Source organism: Lytechinus variegatus, chromosome 14, assembly GCF_018143015.1.
Source record: "Lytechinus variegatus isolate NC3 chromosome 14, Lvar_3.0, whole genome shotgun sequence".
Classification (NCBI taxonomy): domain Eukaryota; kingdom Metazoa; phylum Echinodermata; class Echinoidea; order Temnopleuroida; family Toxopneustidae; genus Lytechinus; species Lytechinus variegatus.
The window spans coordinates 27,078,616-27,099,706 of record NC_054753.1 but is presented as its reverse complement, the minus strand read 5'-3'; the positions used below and the strand labels follow the sequence as shown (position 1 = coordinate 27,099,706).

Sequence of the window (21,091 nt, the reverse complement as noted above, 5' to 3'; positions counted from 1 at the left end):
AATTTGATTGAGATTGTTGTCTCATTCTTTCAATTGATCAAGTTTTCCGAGGTCCTTTACACTTGAAAATGGTATGGTTGTAAACTTGTAATGTATCGTATTGTAAAAATTCCACGAATTGATGCGTAAGGTAGACTCAATTCAATCAACATTAATTTTCTTCCTTTGCACACAATTTATACAATTTTTGTAAACATAAATTCATATACGAAAATCAGTTTGTCATGCATGAAGAATAAAAATATATGTTTTTATTTATAACAAAATGTGTAAGATCGTAAAAGCAAAGGCTCGTGGTGAAGATCTTTAAAAGTTCTCTATATTCTGTGAAGATGACACATACTGTAACTATATATACAATCTAAATTACATGGCATTCGGGGGCGTTGCTCGCGTGGGACATCACAAAAAATTAAACAAACAATATACTTTGTTATTCTTGAATTGATTTTTGCCCAGCCTTTATTTGCTTGAACTTCTGTGTTTTTGCTTGAATGTTCTGTGTATGTTTTTTTTTTCAGTGAGAATAACAAAACTTAGGGTGTGGGTTTCCCCCACTAGCACTGTAAAAGAATCTTGTTGTACTTACTCCATCAAAATTAATTGAAGGCAATTATCTACTGCCTCTAAGTTGTATCAACTCACGGGAAGTTTTCGTAAATGTAGAAATTATATTCACGAAACTTTTACTTAGATGTTAGTGCATTTTAATATCCCTGGTGTTTGTAGGTACTTGTACTTAGAAAAATTTATAAATTAATTAATCAATTGATTTATGTAATATGTATTTATTTATTCATTTATTTATTTGTTTGTTTATTCATTTATTTATTAGTTAGTTATTAATTAATTTATTTATTCATTTAGTTATTTATTTATCTATTTATGTCACATATTAAAAATGGTAGCTCAATCAGCACAAATTTTAATTTTTATCATGGCCCTTTGAAATGCAAATTAAATATACAGATATATACAACGAGAGCAAACTAAAAAAATATGTGCACAATAGATTAATTCAAAATGTTACAGAACAAAAAACAAAGTTCGTTATGTTTATCAATGGGCATTTTTTATTTTGCTTGTAGCTTATTTTACTTTTATAACAGACTTTATGGGTTGGATCTTGGTCTGTATAAAACTACTATTCCCAGAATATCAATTATTAACGTAGGGTTTCTACCAACATCAAGTCATTACCATTTTGGTTAATATCTAATGTTGGCTTCTTAATCGTAACTGGTTTTTCGACGTGTTAGATTAATAGCCTTATATAACACAGGACTCTGATCTCTGTATCTATTCTCTCAATTGTGTGGTCACACGAAAGCAGCCGACTCCAAACCGACCGAGGGTTCTACTATCGGAATAGCGTAATATATTTGATCGGTCTACTAGGTATCGCCGATGTGACTGAACATAATAGTATCAAAGACCAAACAAAATGACAAAGGGAGTATCCTAGTGCATGTTCCCTCTATGGCAATCACATGGTTGGCGTAAGAACAGCAAGAAATAATCTAAGAGGGTACGGTTTCGTCAGGTTTATTCCGAGTTTGTGAAGGATTATTATCAGCACAGCTATTGCCTCTTCTAATTAAGAAATAATGGAGGTGAAATGTTCAATTGTTATACTTTTGTTGGCGCCGCTGAGCATTGTATACGGGCAAGGTGAGTCGCATAAACATGACATAGCTTATTATAAATGTTTTATGTGCATATATAGAACTTTATAGGCATATGACGCCCTTTGTCAGTGGTGTAAAATCCGGTCCGAGCAATGGGAGGGGTGATGTCAGTATATTGAAATGAAGTTCAACAAATTTGGAGGGCTTTTTCAAAAAAAAAAACCGAGGGTAACATAAAAAGATGTTAGATATGCTCATTCGATTGATGTTTCAAGTTTTTAAGTATACTTAATTATAAACATTATACTTTACGACTCGACCTAATGATACATGTATTGTGGGAGCGATTGAAGCGAACGAGTAAATGTTAGTATTTAGAGTGTTGCAAGGGGTTTATATGAGAGACAGAATAAAACTAAATATAATATCATTACGACCGAGCGTTGTGTGCAAGCCTTAAAAACTATTCCCCGTCGTTTAAGCAAAGGGCACAAATTTCAAGAAAATGAAGTGGTACTTATCAATATTGCAATAGAATTGAAAATAATTAAAATGTGTTAAATCATAGTAAAAAAAATTATATGAGAACGAACAAATTTCGATATTGTTCACAGTAATTCAAAGAAAAATATGAACGTTGTTTAAGACCGTTACAACAAATTCTTTTTTTTGGGGGGTTGTTAATTTTTTAAACATCTTGTTTAATTTTTAGACAACTTTTAACAATCCTTACACAATACACAATTGTTAGTGTGACGGTCTTAAACAACATGACAATTTTGAAAGCGTTTTGCAGTGTTTAATCAACACTAATTTACTCATTTGTCAGAAGTGAGATGATAAATGAAGAAGGTCGCCCCAATTTACGAAGAGGGGATCATATATACCAAGATAATGGGTGCCAAATAGCGCATAAGAGTAATACTTCATAAAATGGATGGGAAGAGATGAGGGTGTTAATATTAGTGATCAGTGGTATGTGGTAGAGAGATTCATTTTGTTAGTATGAGAAATTTAAAACAAAACTTATATCATTTTATTAGTTTTAGTCAAATGAAATTGAAAAGACAACGGGTAGGACGATTGAAAGATACTTCAGAATTATATTTGAGGCTATTACCTCTAACTTTGACGAATGAAACTATCACAAGGTGAAATTGATAAAATCGTTTGAAATATGGGAAATATCGATTTAATTTAAAGAAGAACTGGCTTGTGACTGATGAATTAGTGATTATTTTATTCCAGATACAAGATGACAGCACCGGCGTTTCACAATGAAAACAAAATGCATTTTGTTATCCAAGGCATCCCTCAAAATACTAACAACATGCATGTCATGATCTTCGTATCAAAGTGCAATATTTAATAGTGGTTTATTCAATCTTTGGGAAGACGATCTTGTTAAAGTAAATTTGTTTGACATCCTTGATCAACAGGATTCTTTGGGCGATGGCAAGGAAACTATAGGAATATTTACTCGACGGGCTATAACTCGCATCGTAACTTTGTCTGTTTTCAGTTATACCAATCAAGATGATAATAGAATGACTTTGAAATCAGGAAAATAAGGAAATCGATGGTCATGATGGTAAAGATTTGAAAGCTAATGTATATGGAATACGAAATTTGTCGATGCTTGAAAAGATAATTAAAATTATTTGTGCACATCTCAAAATAAATGACTAAAAAATGACAGAAAAGTGACAACTCCCTCGCTCGCTATGCCATGATTGCAGTAAAAAAAGCAGGCCTAATTGCCGGGTTTTCATTCCATATACGTTTTTCCATAGGTTAGCACGGTCAGAGTCAGATTCTTTTTTACAAGTCGTCATGGGAAAAATATACATTTCTTCAAAAATGACTTGATATTTTAGTGTCATTTTTAAAGTAAAAACAGAATTTGTGAGTTGTACATTATGCCTTCGATACCCATATAGTCAACACAGACCAATTTTGTATGGGTGATGTTTTTTTATAGTAATTTCTGAGGCTCGGGAGTTTCTAGTATAAAATATATATATATATATACGCGATGTGATTTACATTCTCAACACGTTTTGAACACATCGCTAACGCGGATTGGCGCGGTAGTCGGTAACACGAAACTCCCCGAAAAGGAGGGTAGATTCAGCTTTCACCCTCTACTCCGCATCACCGCAGTTTTAGCGTGTAGCTTCTTCATGAGAACGTGATGCCTCCGTGCTAACTCTTGCCACCTCCTTGTCGTTACCGCGTTTACATCATGCAGGTCCGGAAGGAAAATCCGACTGCATGCGGGTTGTGTGGGTGTTATTAGCAAGGTATTATCACTGATCTTGCAGCGCGGACACGAAAGATGCCATCGTTTCCACGGCAAGTGACGTTTTGAACACGAAAGTTTGTTTTATATAAACATGCCGATAGTCATCCAAGATATAGGCTGTATTGTATAAACATTCGTATGTAAATATTCAAAGTTTATATGTACTCTGACACTGCGAGAGTCAGACAAAAGAAATGTTTATTTTCAGAACAAATGTTTAGTATTAGAATAACAATGTATGTATAATGAATTAAAGGGTGTGACTATGCAAGCATGTCTTACGAAATGGTCGAAAATCGTTCGTACGGCGTTCGCATAGCCGTTCTTTATAAGAAATTTATGACCGAACCAAAATCTGCTGGGTAACATAATTATGCAAATAAATGCATATATTTTCAGCGTTGTCGAGCATGGGATCAAGGGAAAAACAGTCTGATCGACTCTAAAAAAAAACCTGGTCAAAATATGAGTAACAATGACCAAGTTTGGATATCAAGAATTTCAAGGAGTCAAGAACCAGTCTAGTACCCCAATTCCCTCTTCTTGTGATCGTACTAACCGCTTTTGCTCGTTGATCCCAGATGCCGCATTCTGGAATAGCCAAGCTCGACAAGCCATCAGCCGGGCTCTTGATCTACAGAAGCTGAACATCGGAGAGGCAAAGAACATCATCTTCTTCCTGGGAGATGGAATGAGTGTACCCACGGTAACCGCAGCCCGTATTCGACAGGGGCAACTCAGGGGCGAGACCGGGGAGGAGAATAACCTAGCCTGGGAAACATTCCCACATGTGGGATTGATAAAGGTGAGGAGTCTAGTCGTGGAGAAAGGCCTTTTAATGTACTTTCATTGCATGGCATGTGTTCTGAATTTTCATTTGAATTCAGAACCCTGTTGTACAAAGAGCTAGGACTGATACTTCAATCGTAACTATGGATGGCCAGCAACGTCAACATCTATTATGCATGTTTGTTCAAAAAAATTTCTAGCTGTGATGTATATTTATACATTCATTGTTTTCTTGAAGATTCACTGCTCTTCTCTTTGCATAAAAAAGGACATTGTGCAGTTTTTTCGTAGAAAACATTATGACACTGATAGATTTCCATAGAGTTACGATTGATCGGATCAATACATCACTATGGATCAATCATAACTCTTTGTACAACAGGGCCCTGGGGGGTGTTTCACAAAGATTTAAGTATGACTTAGGTCGCACTTAAATGTCGACGCGTACATGATATGCAACGCGCAATCTTATTGATCAATACGCAGTAGTGCGCGTCCTCTTGGCATGATCTGACCAATACTGTCATGCCTTTTATACTGCGCGCAACTAGACATTTAAGTGCGACTCTAAGTCATACTTAAATCTTTGTGAAACACCCCCCAGGTCTAAAGTGTGGCTTTAAACTATGGATAGCCATTTGTGACAGGTATTATGATCATCTCATATGACATTCAAACCTTTAAGAACTAACCGGAAATGATTACTGAAAAATAGGTTCTCTTTATCATTAGAATATGAAGAAAGAAACGAACCATAACGCAGTTTTTAAACTTTTAGCTATCCATACTTTTGACAAAGTTTGACCATGGCCAAAGTTAAACCTGACTTCAGACCATGAGCCATCGTGTATATCCCTGCAATCTTTTCTTCCAACTTCATTTTCTTGTACTGTTTTTTATAAGATGAGTCTTTTATTCATTCGCATTCAGTTCTGGAATGGAGGCCTATGGCGCCTATTCCATATATACAGGAGACCCATAGAGATGTATGTTATTAAGTATATATCTCTATGAGGAGACATTAGAAGGACCTTTGAAAGACAAAAAAACGGAAAGGTCGCGGTCTCCAAAATCACTGAAATTTGTCATCTCTGTGGAATGGCCCCGAAAGACCCATCAAAGAACTCTGAAAACTGACTGATGCTTCTTGTCTTATTGGGCTTAGACTAATCCTGTAGAGATCTTTGATTTGTCTTTCAATGACCTTACAATGATTTCTTACGAGTCTTTCGGTGATCTCCGCAAAATTCTCGAGAGACTGTCAAACGATCATAGAAAGACTGATAAGAACTTTGGAAGATCATCAAGAGACCGCTGAAAGACTGCTGAAAGACCATCAAAATACAAGACTGTTTTGAATCGTTTCAAAAAGCTTTGGAGATTATGGAGACCAAGAAGATCACTGAAAGGTCTATCAGGAATTGTGTAAGACCTCGGACATCTTTGAAAGTTAATTGGAAGACCTTTGTAAGGTCAAGCAATTCTTTTGTGGCCTAGCTTGCCTAGGTCTTTCAGAGCTCTTGTTCTCTTTTAAATGACAGAACACACATTCAATTTCTAACAATGTGTCCTACCCTGCAAAAAAAGTGGTGTTGAATTAACACCAGCCCGGAATGTATAGGTCCACATCAGAGAAGTGTTAAAACACCAGTTTCGTTTTGTCTAACACCAGATAGGTGTTCTTAGTATCAAAACAGCATCGGTTTGATTCCAAACTGGTTTTGTTTCAATACTTCTCTGGTGTGGACATAATAGATTCCGGGCTGGTGTTAAATCAACACCGGAGTTCTTGCAGTGTATGGTTGAAAGGAAATTTTAAGAGGTCTTACTTATCCATTTACATCTTTCGATCACAGACGTACAACACCGATGCCCAGGTGCCTGATTCTGCCGGAACAGCGACAGCCTTCTTTTCAGGCGTGAAGACAAAATCAGGAGTCTTGGGCATCGACGACCGCGTCGAATACAAAGATTGCGAGAGCGGCAAGGGTGGCGAAGTCGACTCCGTTCTTGTTCAGGCCCATAATCTCGGTAATTATATCTAAGTGCAAAGAGCCAAAATTGTACTATATTCGCTAGAAAGCGAAGTGAGCGAAAAAAATTGTTTTTTTTTAATTAATATCTAATTTGAATTTTTACCCACTGTTCAACAAATTATATCACATTTCTCCCTCTTTTTATAATCTTTTCTTCCCATTTTTTTCCTTGCATATCTTTTTTTAGGGAAAGCCCCATATGCATGTTAGTGGTCTATAGCTTCCCCACGCATCATTTTCCTTAGTAAGAACAGAGTATTATTCTTGGCAATTACCCCCCCCCCCCCATAAAATGGCTGTAGTAATTACTTTTGATCAGAGGAAATTCCAGGCATGATTGAAAAAAAAATAATCCCATTCTATAGTATCCATACTAATCTGGTTTGAAAAAAACGAACTTTCTAATTCCCAACAACTGATTTCTTAGAAAGAGAATTTCTGAAATGTTTTCTCAATTTTACTCTTTACAGCATCTTACCAAAACAAAAATGCTTTGAATAATGAAAAAAATCTCTTATTGGTTTCTTTTTCGTATATTTCTTTAAAGGGAGATGGGCATTTGTGGAGGGCGCATACTGAGCCAACGCTTGCGATGAGCATGCGCACACCAAGCTGAGATGCTGATAGTAAAGTCAAGGTCTGGGTTGTGTTTATTGATTGATTTTATTCGTCAAGAATATCACAGGTGATGTGAGATACAATGAATTTGAGGAATATTTGACAGGATAGTCCATGAACGCCGAAAGACTTATTTCAAATTGAAAGGGGGGGGGGTCATCAAAGAGTAGAGAGTCATTTTTCCGAACATACATGTAGTTAAAAAATCTACCCTGAGCTATAGCGACTCAGAGTCCGATCTCAATACAATTCAGAGTTAAAAGTTATTCAGAAACGAGTCATTTTGACTCCCATCGAACAGCGTTGACTCCCAGCTGGTGCCATTCGGAGTCAAAATTGACACCTTCTCAGAAATATGTTGTGTGTTACAGGGAAAGCAACGGGTATCGTAAGTACAGCTCGCATCACCCATGCCACGCCCGGTGCCACGTACTCACATTCAGCCAGTAGAAATTGGGAATCGGATAAGTACATTGTCGAAGATAATGAAGACGGATTGGGCTGTAAGGACATCGCCCTCCAACTCATCGAAGACAACGCATTTATCAAGGTGATTTTTTTTCAACCCCATACTAACCGCAAAAGGAAATCAAAGGCTTATAGGCCCACACAGAGGCGTCGATCTTTTTTTTTTTGGGGGGGGGCTATATTGCCCATCTGTGAACATTTTCTGGGGGCCAACATGCCTCTCCCAGATTATTTTGATAATTTGAAGAATTCATGATATACAACGCAAACGTTTTTAAATGCATTGGGAAGTATTATTATAGTGGATGCTTTCAAACATACACGTTCTTTAATTCGGACATGTGTCACCCCATCTGCAAAATGGATCATCGTCATTATCACTATCATTATAATCTTTCTGTTTTATTGTAATATAAACAATGGCTAAATCTCCCTCTTGCGTCCCTGGTCTAACGGCTGAAAACATTTTGTTTAATTCGGTATTGAAATGAATAAAAACAAACAAACATATTATCATCATAGGCGGCGGAAGCGGGGGGGGGACGGGGGGACGTGTCCCCCCTAAATTTGATGAGGGGGTTCCCCCCCCCTAAAATTGTTGTTGATGACCGTTTTTTTTTTTTTGTTTTTTTTTTGCTTGTCAATTTATTTTCCTACGTCCCCCCTAAAATTTTTGGGTTGAGAACCCTTTTTTTTTTGCTTGTCAAAAAATTTTTTGTTGTCCCCTCCTAAAATTTTTGGCTTCCGCCGCCAATGATTATCATCATCATCGTTCATCATCATCGTCATAATCATCATCATTTATCATCAATGAAGAAATCATGTCGTTATTTGAAGGTAATCCTTGGAGGAGGTAGAAGAAACTTTTACAATGCATCTGAAGCCAGTCCCGAAGATCCAAGTAAAAGTGGATACCGAATAGACGGGAGAAATCTTACTGATGAATGGAGGGATGGCAAGGACAACGCTGTCTACGTTTGGAATAAGGAACAATTTGACGCGGTTGAGGAGAGCACCACAGACTATCTCTTTGGCGAGTATTTCCCCTTTCAATTCCCTTTGATCTATTTTTGTCTTCCAAAGGCAGCACTGGGAAAGTATCATAAGTTCACAATTATAATCATCATAGATATGTTTTTGTATACAATTTTTCAACATGTTTTATTGAGAATTCAATTTAAAATCAATTACGAAATATAATTCCAAGGGAGAAATTACAAGAGAGAGATAGGATAGGAGAAGGGAGCGGGAGAGAAGGGGGGGGGGGGTTGTGTGCTAATATGAGTGGAAAATGTAAGGGAGGCGCGATATAGCTCAGTCGGTGGAGCATGAGCAGGGATTTTGGATTCCGGCGACCTGGGGAGCCGTTTCATGAAAGGACTTGTCGCACGTTTTATCCGACAAGTCCTGTTTATCCGAAGTTACTATAGTAACAGTGCTTCTCAACCAATCAGAATCCAGGAAAGTTTTCAGATCTGACAACTTGTCGGACGAAAATATTGATGAAATTCCCCCTTGGTTCGATTCCCACTTGGCGCGCTAGTGCCCTTTGGTATGGCATTGATCCTCATTACCAGATCCCTCGGAGAGGGCCGTCGCGTCGGTCCTCTGGTCGCTTGCTTCCAAGCATTCATGCTCTCTTAGCAATCCGGTAAAAAAGTCTCTACCAACCAAAATATTAGAAAGAGAGAAAAAGAGCGATGTATCCCTGCTGAAAAGAACACAGTGTCAAGGCAATTTGTTCACAGTGTGCTCAGTGGACTGTGTGACTGTATGATTCACACGTAAAGTTATTATGCTCAGATTTAACCAAGGGCGCCGGAAGCGGGGGGGGGGGGCACCCCCAAATATTTTTTTTTTTGGGGGGGGGCTGTTACACCCACAAATGTAATAATCGCCCACAAATGTAATAACGCCCACAAATGTAATAACACTTTACCCACAAATGTAATAACGCCCACAAATGTAATAACACTTTACCCACAAATGTAATAATTTTTGATCGCCCACAAATGTAATAACACTTTACCCACAAATGTAATAACGCCCACAAATGTAATAACACTTTACCCACAAATGTAATAATGCACTTTACCAACAAATGTGATAATGACTTTACCTACAAATGTAATAAATTTGAAGTGATTTTTGGCGAATTCGTTCTAAACTAATATCCTATATAGTAATGCGTTCATATAGCACAAAAGTTCAAAGTCTTTTTTCCAGACCCGGTTAATGAAATATTACAGTACAAGTCCAAGTCTTTTTCCAGACCCGGTTTTTCAAAATTATAATATACGTCCAAAGTCTTTTTACCAGACCCGGTTGTTTCAAAATTATAATATACGTCCAAAGTCTTTTTTCCAGACCCGGTTAATTCAAAAATTATAATGCAAGTCCAAAGTCTTTTTTTCAGACCCGGTCGTTTCAAAAGTTATAATATACGTCGGTGAGGGGTAAAGACAACACTCTAAGCCCAAGCATTTTAAGTGGGTTTAATTTTGAAGATTGGTCTCAGCTGTCATTTTTTTCAATATTTCTTTATCTTTTAAAAAACCGGGTCCAGACGAAAGACTAAGCATAATACTCGTGTTATTCCACAAGAATAAGAATATGAGTCTTTTGTTGTTAGGATTGTTTAAATCATTTTTAAATCACCGGGTCTGGAATAAAGACAACGCTCTAAACATGTGCTTTTCTACATGCATGGTCTTAATTTGGAGGATTGTTGGTTCTTAGATTCGTTGTTGGGGGTTGATTTTTATTGATTTTTTATTCCTGAAATAATTGTGTCTGGAGGAAAGTCGATCTTCGACAATCGGTATTCTTGTGGTTCCACAGTAATTAGATTACTGGGTATTCGCTTTAGAATATTTGTAAAAACTATTTTATTTTTCAAATAGGAACCAAGTCTGGAGAAAGGATGTCTGCTTTACCCACGCGTTATTACAATGTTTTGTAGGGGTAGTAGTATTATTTTAAAAAAGACATATTTTTACTGGGTGAAACTTTGGAAATTTGGTCTTAGATTCGAAGTTTTTCAGTTACTTTTTTTTTAAATAGCCGGGTCTGGAGGAAAGAGTACGTTTTAAAACTCGTGTTATTCCACGAGAATAAGAATAAAAGGTCGTATGTTTAAGAAGATTTTTTCTTCGTGACTGTTTTAGGTCTGGAATAATAACAACACTCTAAACCTCTTTTAAAACAGATTCTTAGGTTGAAGGTTTGTTTGGTCTTAGACTTTGATTTTTTGTAATTCTTACTATTAGCGTTTTTTTTTAAGAAAAAAATGGTCGGGCTGAAAGACTACGCTATATCCAGCATTAATAAGATTATGGGGTCTTTATACTGTTTTTGAAATGTTATTCATAATGTGTAAATAACAGGTAACCGGGTCTGGAGAAAAGACTACGCTTGATTCTCAATTTACTCGTAGTGCATATATTCACAATATACACCATATAAGTTGAAACAACAACAAAGACATTAATTCCACCAGTTTTAATTAACTGCGTCTGGAGAAAAGACTAAGCTCCATTCCCATTTTTCCACAGAAATATCATTATCGTATATTAGTTTGGACTTATATTATAAATTTTGAAATAACTAGGTCAGGAAAAAGACTTTGGACTTATTAAAATTCTTGAAACAACCGGGTCTGGAAAAAAGACTTTGGATTTATATTATAATTTTTGAAGCAACCGGGTCTGGAAAAAAGACTTTGGACTTTTGTTATGTTTTTTAAACAACCGGGTCTGGAAAAAAGACTTTGGATTTATATCATAATTTTGAAACAACCGGGTCTGGAAGAAAGACTTTGGACTTGTACTTTGATGTTTTATTAACCTGGTCTGAAAAAATGGACTTTTGTGCAATATGAACGCATTACTATAGGATTTTAGTTTAGAACGGATTCGCCGAAAATCCCTTCAAATTTATTACATTTGTGGGTAAAGTCATTATTACATTTGTGGGCGATCAAAAATTATTACATTTGTGGGTAAAGTGTTATTACATTTGTGGGCGTTATTACATTTGTGGGTAAAGTGTTATTACATTTGTGGGCGTTATTACATTTGTGGGCGTTATTACATTTGTGGGTGCAACAGGGGCAAAACGAGATTTTGCCCCCCCCCCCCCAATGTGCCCCCCTAAAGAAAAAAATGATAAATTATTCAAGGACAAAAGTAAACGATGAAGGCACTTTTCTGCCTAAAAATTGTCATTTCCATTGTCAAAAATGAAAAAATTTCGCCCCTGACGGGGCAATCACATAATCATAGTAAGCCTCGCGTCTTTTGACGGAAATGTTCCTCTATGAAACATACCTTTGAGATGCCCCTTTTCCATCTTATTACAGTGTGATAACGTTTAACCTTTTAATGAATATATTTCAGACTAAAACCGAAAGGCAAATTGAAAGTGGTTCACCAATGCAATGCTGGTTGTGTCGGCTAACAAACGCTCAGACCGGATCCGATATCACTAACGCGCGTGAACTTACTCGAGCAACATATGGAATCTGAAAATGACTGTAAAACAGAAAAGGTTAAAGAGTTGAAGAGGCTTGAGTAGTTGGATTATTGGATAAATGAGAAGATGCTAGCTTGAGCCGGTGAATGGAATGCAGAGCAGGAGTACTTGAATTTAAACGTTTAGCAATATTTTGTGAAAGCAGTCGTCATGAATATTCATTAGGTGGGCTGATGATGTCACATCTCCACTTGTTCTTTTGTATTTTATTATATGAAAATAGGTTTATTCAATTTTTTTCCTCCAAGAACTAGCAAAATTGGATTGACATCCGATTTAGTGCATTAGATATTTATTGCTGCAACTTATTTCATCATAAGAGAGACATATTATTCACACAAGTATGAAATAATGAAAAAATATGATTTTATGTAATAACATAAGAAAACAGAAAGTGGAGATGTGACATCATCTCAACCCACCTAAAGAATATTCATGACGACTGTTTTACAAAAATATTGCTAAATTTTAAACGTCAATAACTGTTTTATTTGTTATCCGATTTTGATGAAATTTTCGGCATTTTGCTCAGTGAATTCTACTCTATGTATTAAGACATAAATATTTTCAGCCCGGACCATCCCTTTTTCATGATTATTTACAAATGAATATTTCCTACAATTTCATAATCCTCATTTCCTAGTTATCATGATTATGGTCACATTTCCCCAGAATATATGTAAAGAAAAAAGAAGATTTTGAAGGGGTCATCTAAAAGTGCTCCCCAGCCATACAAAACATGTCAAAGGAAACACATAAATCGAGCAATGAATGTTTTAAACTTTAATGATTTTCAGAAAAGTTTTAAATTATTAGAGAATTAAGCTTGACATATTTCTTTTTCCTTCAGTTACAAAATATGAAATGTATTGCCCATGCATGCATAATCAGGGACTATCTCCAATGCTGATGTCAGAAGTGATTTGTCATTCCAATTATTATCCAAATTATTTTCCACTTTTTGTTGTCGCTTATACGCTCTGTTTTTGGTATTTTGTAGATTATGTATTTTAATTTCGTTTCCCACCCGTCTCTTGGGGACTTGCTTTTTTTACAAGCTCTGCTTTTCTTGGCAAGTCCCTCCGTTCAGATAATTTTATCTTCAATATGTGTTATGAAATGTTATAAAACTATATGTATTATTTTGAGTATGTATTATTTTGAACATGTATTACACTGTACTTGGATTATATCTTTTGTTTGAACGGAAATAAATAAATAAATAAAATTTGCATAGAATGGGTATTTAAGTGCTTATCGGCGTCTGCCACGTCAGAACAGTATGACATTTTGAACTTGAAAAGACATTCATTAGAATTTATTATTTTCTTTCTGTTGTTGCGCTTCTTCCGCTTAATACACTCCTTGTTCTGACAGGAATTACTTGAAACTTATGATTGTGCTCTCTCGCGTTGTCCGTGTATGTAAATGTACATATAAATATTACTGAAAAGATATTGCATGAAAAATGTAATTTCTGGTATTTTGAGTCAATATAGGAAATTTAATTGATCAGACACAAAAACACATTCCGAAGCGATCGTTTTGCGCGTAGATTTCATAGGTTCTCATAGATTGTGAGTATAGTCTTTCGAAGTGAATTCTAGTCTTTTGTAGTGAATTCTATGTTTGAATTTCAAGAAATTTATTTTTAAATGCTCTTAGAAACGCAACTTATATACTCAATTTTTACACAAAGTCCTTACCGTGGGGGGGGGGGGGGTCCACCCCCACACCCTATCCCGCTCGATCGCTTCGGTATCTCACGCTGTCAAATATATTGTGCCCCCTTCGGGATTTTGCCCCCCCCCCAAAAAAAAAAAAAAAATGTTCCAGCGCGCCTCCTGGATTTAACAGTGTGAAGATATTTCCAGGCTGTGGAAACCTCGACCGTGAAACTGTCCACAGCTTGTTCACATGGTCGACTTTATGCATATGTGATTCACAAATTTAACAGTGTGAAGGTGATTTCACATTGTGTTCCACTCTGTAAACACACCATGAGAGACTGTGATTTTTCTAGTGGGGAATCGTTATTCAGTCTTGTCATTTTCGCTAACGATATATATTTTTTTTAAAGCAAGTGCACACCAAGTTACCAATAATGACTATACAGTGCGTCCCACAAAAAACGAAACCGAGATTTATCATAACTTAATCACAAATACAATAGACAAATGACCTACCATTTTAAAGCTTAGAATCTCCTCTTTCATCTGGTATTACTTAGATAATTCCTCATTCACGCATGAGTGAGCAAAAACAATTTGAAGAAAGGATACAAAAAACTCATTTGGCGGGCCGTATCTGGGTTTTAAAAAGAAAACCACATGACTGAAAAGTTCAATATCTGCTCTTTAATTTGATACCTCAATTACAGAAAATGGTCCAGAAATAACAAAGTTCTGGTTATTTGAAATAAGGCTTGAATTTCAATAATTTCATAAAATGAAGAGGTTTTACAGGCTAGCGTTCAAACTCACTCGACATTCCGTTTTGTTGACGATCAGCCATGCATTAAGTCTTTTGTTACCGTGAGATAGCTTCTGTGGGAAACCGGTGAAAATACGTTTATTTAATGAAATTATGGAAATACAAGCATTGTTTCGAGGGATCATAACTTTTTTACTTCTTGACCATTTTCTGTGATTAAGGTATCAAAGAAAAGAGCAGATATTGAACTTTTTAGTCATGTGATTTTCTTTTTGAAATTCAGATACCCCCCACCAAATGAGTTTTTGGTGTCCTTTCTTCAAATTGTTTTTGCTCACTCATGCGTGAATGAGGAATTATCTAAGTAATATCAGATGAAAGAGGAGATTCTAAGCTTTAAATTGGTAGGTCATTTGTCTATTTTATTTACGATTAAGTTATGATAAATCATCGCTAAATCTCGGTTTCGTTTTTTCTGGGACGCACTGTATAGCTATATCCATTTATTTGAAAGCAGGATAAAAGAGCATTGCACATTAAATGCCTTGCTCACGGGCGTAGGTGCCGCGGCCGGGGATCGAACCACTGACTTTTTATGTATAGCTAGCCGCCTTAGACCACTCGGCCACGGCACCTCCAGGATTATGATCCTGACTTATTTTTCTCTCGCCCACTATAGGCCTCTTCGAAGAGTCTCACATGAGATATGCCAGCGAGTCCGAAGAGGGCAATGATCCGAGTATTGCTGCCATGACGGAAAAAGCTATCAGGATCCTCAAAAGAGAAGAAAAGGGATTCTTCCTCGCTGTTGAAGGTATTTCACTTACTAATATTGTGTTTTATAAAGCTACGAAGGCTCTTTCTGAGCGGAAGCCCTCTGATTAAATGGAAAGAAAAGTTTGTTGCAAAAACACCAGAAAAAAATACTGGTGAAGGTTTGATGAAAATCAGTCAAAGATCAGAAAGTTACTAGTATAGAATTTCCTTTTTTTTTATTTGTGACGTCATATACGAGCATGCAGCTGCCCCATATTTTTTTGTAATATAAAATGCTTTTAAAAATGTCAATCTTTGAATGAGTCACGTGATCTAACAAAATATATAAACTTAATCATCATGGCAATGATAATAAATCATTATTTTTTTTCTGCTTGAGATCATTAAACGTGTTTATAAAAAAATCATATAATAATCCCCATCCCGCCCCCTCTCTCTCTCTCTCTTTTAGGCGGACGTATCGACCATTCTCACCATGCTGGCAACGCCTACAACGCCCTTGGAGACACCATAGCAATGTCAGACGCCGTTGCTAAGGCCTTAGAGATGACGGATGATAGTGATACACTTATCATAGTAACCGCAGACCACGCCCACACGATGGGGATTGCTGGATACCCTGAAAGGGGTAATAAGATTCTCGGTAAGGATACGAATGACATAAAGAAAGATCCTACCGACCCTCCCCCCGCGCTCCCAACCAATGGCGGAAAACTCTCCCAAAAGGTAAGGGGACCAGGCAGGGGCCAGAAAATTTTACAAAAAAAAACGAAGAAGGTAATCACCAAAAAAGTTTGGTCATCTCGTCCAAAATACATGCTTTATTTTGAATGATGTATTTCTTTCCATCATAAAAGACCAAAAATAGGGGTGCATTTGATATTGTGTCCCCGCTACTATTTTGGGTAAGGGGCGTGCCCCCCCCCCTGGATTTCCGCCCTTGCGCCCAATGGAAAGAATTAAAAGACACAGTAAATGTATTGAAAATGTCCGTCAAATGACAAAGAACAGCTGGGAGGTTTTTGTTAAATATTGGTGACCCGGAACAGTAGTTCGTCCTAATTTTCGGACCTGACGAAAAATTGCAAGTGTCGGTTGTCCAGAGTCCATGACGAAACCACGGTTTTGATAACAGATTTTCGACGGAGACTTCTTGGTTGGACACTGTCATGAAGGGCAATCGACAATGTATTTTCTATTTTTTAATAAGCGTTTTGCGTCGCGGTGTACCCGAATTTTAGTGGAACTAAACCCTTTTGCAGACAAAATTAAGGAGTTGAGCAACGCTGATACCTGTGACATTTGTGAGTCGTCACTATTTTTTGCCCTTCATGGTTGGAATTTAATCAGACTGAAAAGAAACATTTTGGTTATGCTGGAATCCACACACAGCAAAAACTGTGGTGTTAACCGGTGTACATCGAGGACCACACCAGTTATTTTACACCGGTGTTAAATTCGTAGTGTTAGTTTTACACCTATAGGTGTTATTACAACACCTTTTGTTGTTACATTTACACTCTTTGGCGTTATGTTTAATCTCTAGGTTGTAATTTTAACACCTCAGGGTGTGGTCCTCTATTAACACCAATTGGTGTCAGTTTTAACACCGCAGTTTAGTGAATGAATAGGTTAGAGGTCATTGTCGAAGATTTGTGAACCGGAACAGCAGATTGTCCTAGGGTTCGGAGCTAACGAGAAATAATATTGCAAATGTACACCGCAAAAACTGTGGTGTTAACCGGTGTACATAGAGGACCACACCACTTATTTTACACCGGTGTTAAATTGGTGGTGTTAGTTTTACACCTATAGGTGTTATTACAACACCTTTTGTTGTTACATCTACACTCTTTGGTGTCATGTTCAATCTTTAAGGTGTAATTTTAACACCTCAGGGTGTGGTCTTGGTGTCAGTTTTAACACCGCAGTTTTTTACAGTGTAGTGCATGTCGTTTGTCGGTTTTGATTCCCCGATTTTCGACAAAGGCTGCTTTGTAAGGAAGGGCTTTTGACAATAGAGTCTCAACGTTCCAGAAAGCATCTGTGTAATGTCGTGAAATTTTCTCATGATGACCGAGACAGTCTGTGTGTTTCTATGTTTAACCTCCCCCTTTTCTTTGTCACTAGGTTTATCCGGGTCTGACGGGGAGGACGATTTACCCTATACCACTTTAGCTTATCTGAACGGGCCTGGTGCCAGAGCAGTTCGGGAAAGTTACATGAATTTTACTATGAGAACAAACCTAACTGTTATAGATACCGGTGAGCCACTCTTCATCAACTCCCTCATTAAAGGGGTAGTTTACCCCGACCAAACTTTTGTTGTCAAAATACTATATTTATATTCAAAAGTATTGGTGAAGGTTTGAAGAAAATCCGTCAAATCCATCAATTCAAAGTTTTCGATTTTCTTGAACTTCACCAATATTATCATTCTTTTCTGCTATTTTAACAATAAACTTTTTTGCTAGGGTGAACCTCCCTTTTATTTCAATCAGCAGCAGTTGCCGAATCAACAAATCCATTAATAAACAAGTACTACTACTACTACTACTACTACTACTACTACTACTACTACTACTACTACTTCTACTACTACTACTACTACAACAACTACTACTACTTCTACCACCACCACTACTACTACAACAACAACAACTACTACTACTACTACTACTACTACTACTACTACTACTACTACTACTACTACTACTACTACTACTACTACTACTACTACTACTACAACAACTACTACTACTTCTACCACCACCACTACTACTACAACAACAACAACAACTACTACTACTACAACAACAACTACTACTACAACTTCTACTATAACTATACTACTACTACTTCTACTCCTACTACTACTACTTCTATTGCTACTATACTACTACCACCATTACTACTACTACTACTACCACTACTACTACTACTACCACTACCACTATCACTACTACTACTACTACTACTACTACTACTACTACTATACTACTAATACTACTACTATACTACTACTACTACTACTAACACTGCTGCTACTACTACTACTACTGCGACGACGACGACTCCTGGTGACGAATACTAATACTACGTAACAAACATAATATGTCGGTAATTGATTTTGGTATGAATCAAAGAAAAAACAAAATAAAAAAGTCATTCTAAACAAATATGATCTACTACCAAAAAAGAAAATTTAACATTTAAAGTTGCAGAAGGATTGTCATAAGCAGATTGCTTGAAAAACATGACAACCCAGGAATAAAACTTATCAAATTACATTTACAAAGCAGAATGCAGTTTATTTTTCCCTCTTCTCTCTCCCATTATTTGTTTTTACCCAAAACAGTAGACCTGCTATGTAAAACACATATAGATATTAAAATTTCAAATTCTGCGAGCGTTAAGCAAAATTTCACTGAAAGGCTTAGAAGTGCCATTTTTTTCTCCCTTGTTTTACTGCTTCGATTGATCACTTTTGTTTTTATCATTTTATTCATAGAGGATGCTGATTACCTCCAAGAGGCTATAGTACCACTCAGCTCAGAAACCCACGGTGGTGACGATGTAGCAATCTATGCCACCGGACCGATGGCTCACCTTTTTCACGGGGTCCAGGAACAGAGTTATATTGCCCACGTGATGCGCTACGCGGGATGCTATGACCAATATGACTCGACGAACGCGTGTATGAATTCTGCCACGAGCATCATCCCGGGTGCAGCTCGCGTTTCGCTTATGGCTCTGCTGTCTGCACTGATCACATACTTATTTTAAGACTGCATCCAAGATAGCTTTTATATTATTATGAAATGATCACACCCCGATATACGATCCGATTGATCCGCGACCGGCCTGCACAGCAAAAACGGTGGTGTTAACCGGTGTACATAGAGGACACCAGTTATTTTACACCGGTGTTAAATTGGTGGTGTTAGTCTTACACCTATAGGTGTTATTACAACACCTTTTGTTGTTACATTTACACTCTTTGGTGTTATGTTTAATCTCCAGGGTGTAATTTTAACACCTCAGGGTGTGGTCCTCTGTTAACACCAATTGGTGTCAGTTTTAACACCGCAGTTTTTACAGTGTGTGGGCTTGAGAATGTAGCCGGGTTCAAGCTTCGACACCCAACTTGAGACTACGTCGATATAGATCTGCTCCTTGCTATGACGTCACGAAAATACTGCTGACTGATTGGGTGAAAGTTGGAATGAGCTATCGATTCCCTTTGACGATTTGAAGTGCATGTAATGTTGTAATTGTAGCTATCACGGGCTACTCGCACCTTGACTTGATAAGAGCTATAACGTCACATCTCTATTTAGTCGCAAACTGTCGAAATCCCCTAATTATGTGCAGACGGTGCAGTGGATATCTGTATCATTCTACCTATGATGATGGAGCCACACCAGCCGTGTGTGTTTGATAAAACAACGCCAAATGCTGTGTAAATTTTACTCAGTGTTGGGCAAATATCTATGTAATTTATTACCCAATAAACGTGTATATTCCCTTGCTTACACGATATTGTGTACCGTTTTTCTCTTTAGGCCTTTTTCATTAAAAAAAAACTACGCGTAACTCCCTTTTCCTTCACTCTTACTTCACTTCGGGTAGCATACAGGCCTACTGCTCACGCCAATTTTGAAAGTATTACATATTTTGTTAAGAACTAGAAAACAGATAATAATTCAGGAACGTTCTACAAATAATGTATTGGGTGTACATATTCTATGAAATTGCCCAGATTTTAGTCATGAATGATTCAATTTATATTCCTTGTTCATTAAATATAAGATATTTAGTGCAAATGTCTTTGAACAAAAATCATACTTTTTATTTATACAATTTTACTCATTTTTATATCCGGAAAACTATAGATCAAAGAGGTTCTCTTGAATTTGGAGAAAGTAAATCTCCTCATCCTGACTTTTTATGGAGTCAATATTTTCATGAGTTTAAGTAATCGATTTTCGTTGTCGAATTTTATTTCCTATATGCAATAAAAAAAATAAAATTGAATGAAAAGAATAAAAAGACCTTAAACACGACTGTGTTGTTGTTTTCGTTTGTTATTTCGCCAATTCAGTACGTTTCAGGAGCCAAAATCGCGTGTAAAAAAATGACCATAAGATTATAATTTTTTGGTCGGTCATCCCCCCACCAGCGGCGGAACAGGGGTCGAAGGCTGGGGGGGGGGCAAGAGCCAAACATTTCCCGGTCACATCATGATATGAACAGGTGTAATGAGGTGTAATGAGGCGACGACTGGGGCGACGATTTTGAGAGGGCCAGACATTGCGTATTAGGCATAATTCATCTTTAAAAATAAAGAGGAGGAGTTGCGAGCCAAGCGAGCGAGCAAAATTTTGACATTTTTAATACAAAATCCAATTATTTTGTGATAGATTTTGACATGATATCCAGAGAATATATTTCACTCTTCTCAAGCCTCTTTCCATTCCTTTTTTTGTGATCTGTACTGACGC

At 36.9% G+C, this 21,091-nt stretch overlaps 1 protein-coding gene across 1 annotated transcript; it reads left to right on the top strand.

Annotated features, from left to right (window-relative positions):
• Positions 1-1,468: 1,468 nt before the first annotated feature.
• Positions 1,469-19,544, top strand: LOC121428033 (alkaline phosphatase-like). Its single transcript, XM_041624608.1, has 9 exons — positions 1,469-1,671; positions 4,515-4,738; positions 6,579-6,753; positions 7,748-7,926; positions 8,682-8,877; positions 15,490-15,624; positions 16,039-16,230; positions 17,718-17,852; positions 19,099-19,544. The coding sequence occupies exons 1-9, from the start codon at positions 1,608-1,610 to the stop codon at positions 19,371-19,373; spliced, it is 1,575 nt and encodes a 524-aa protein (XP_041480542.1). The 5' UTR covers positions 1,469-1,607; the 3' UTR covers positions 19,374-19,544.
• Positions 19,545-21,091: the final 1,547 nt, after the last annotated feature.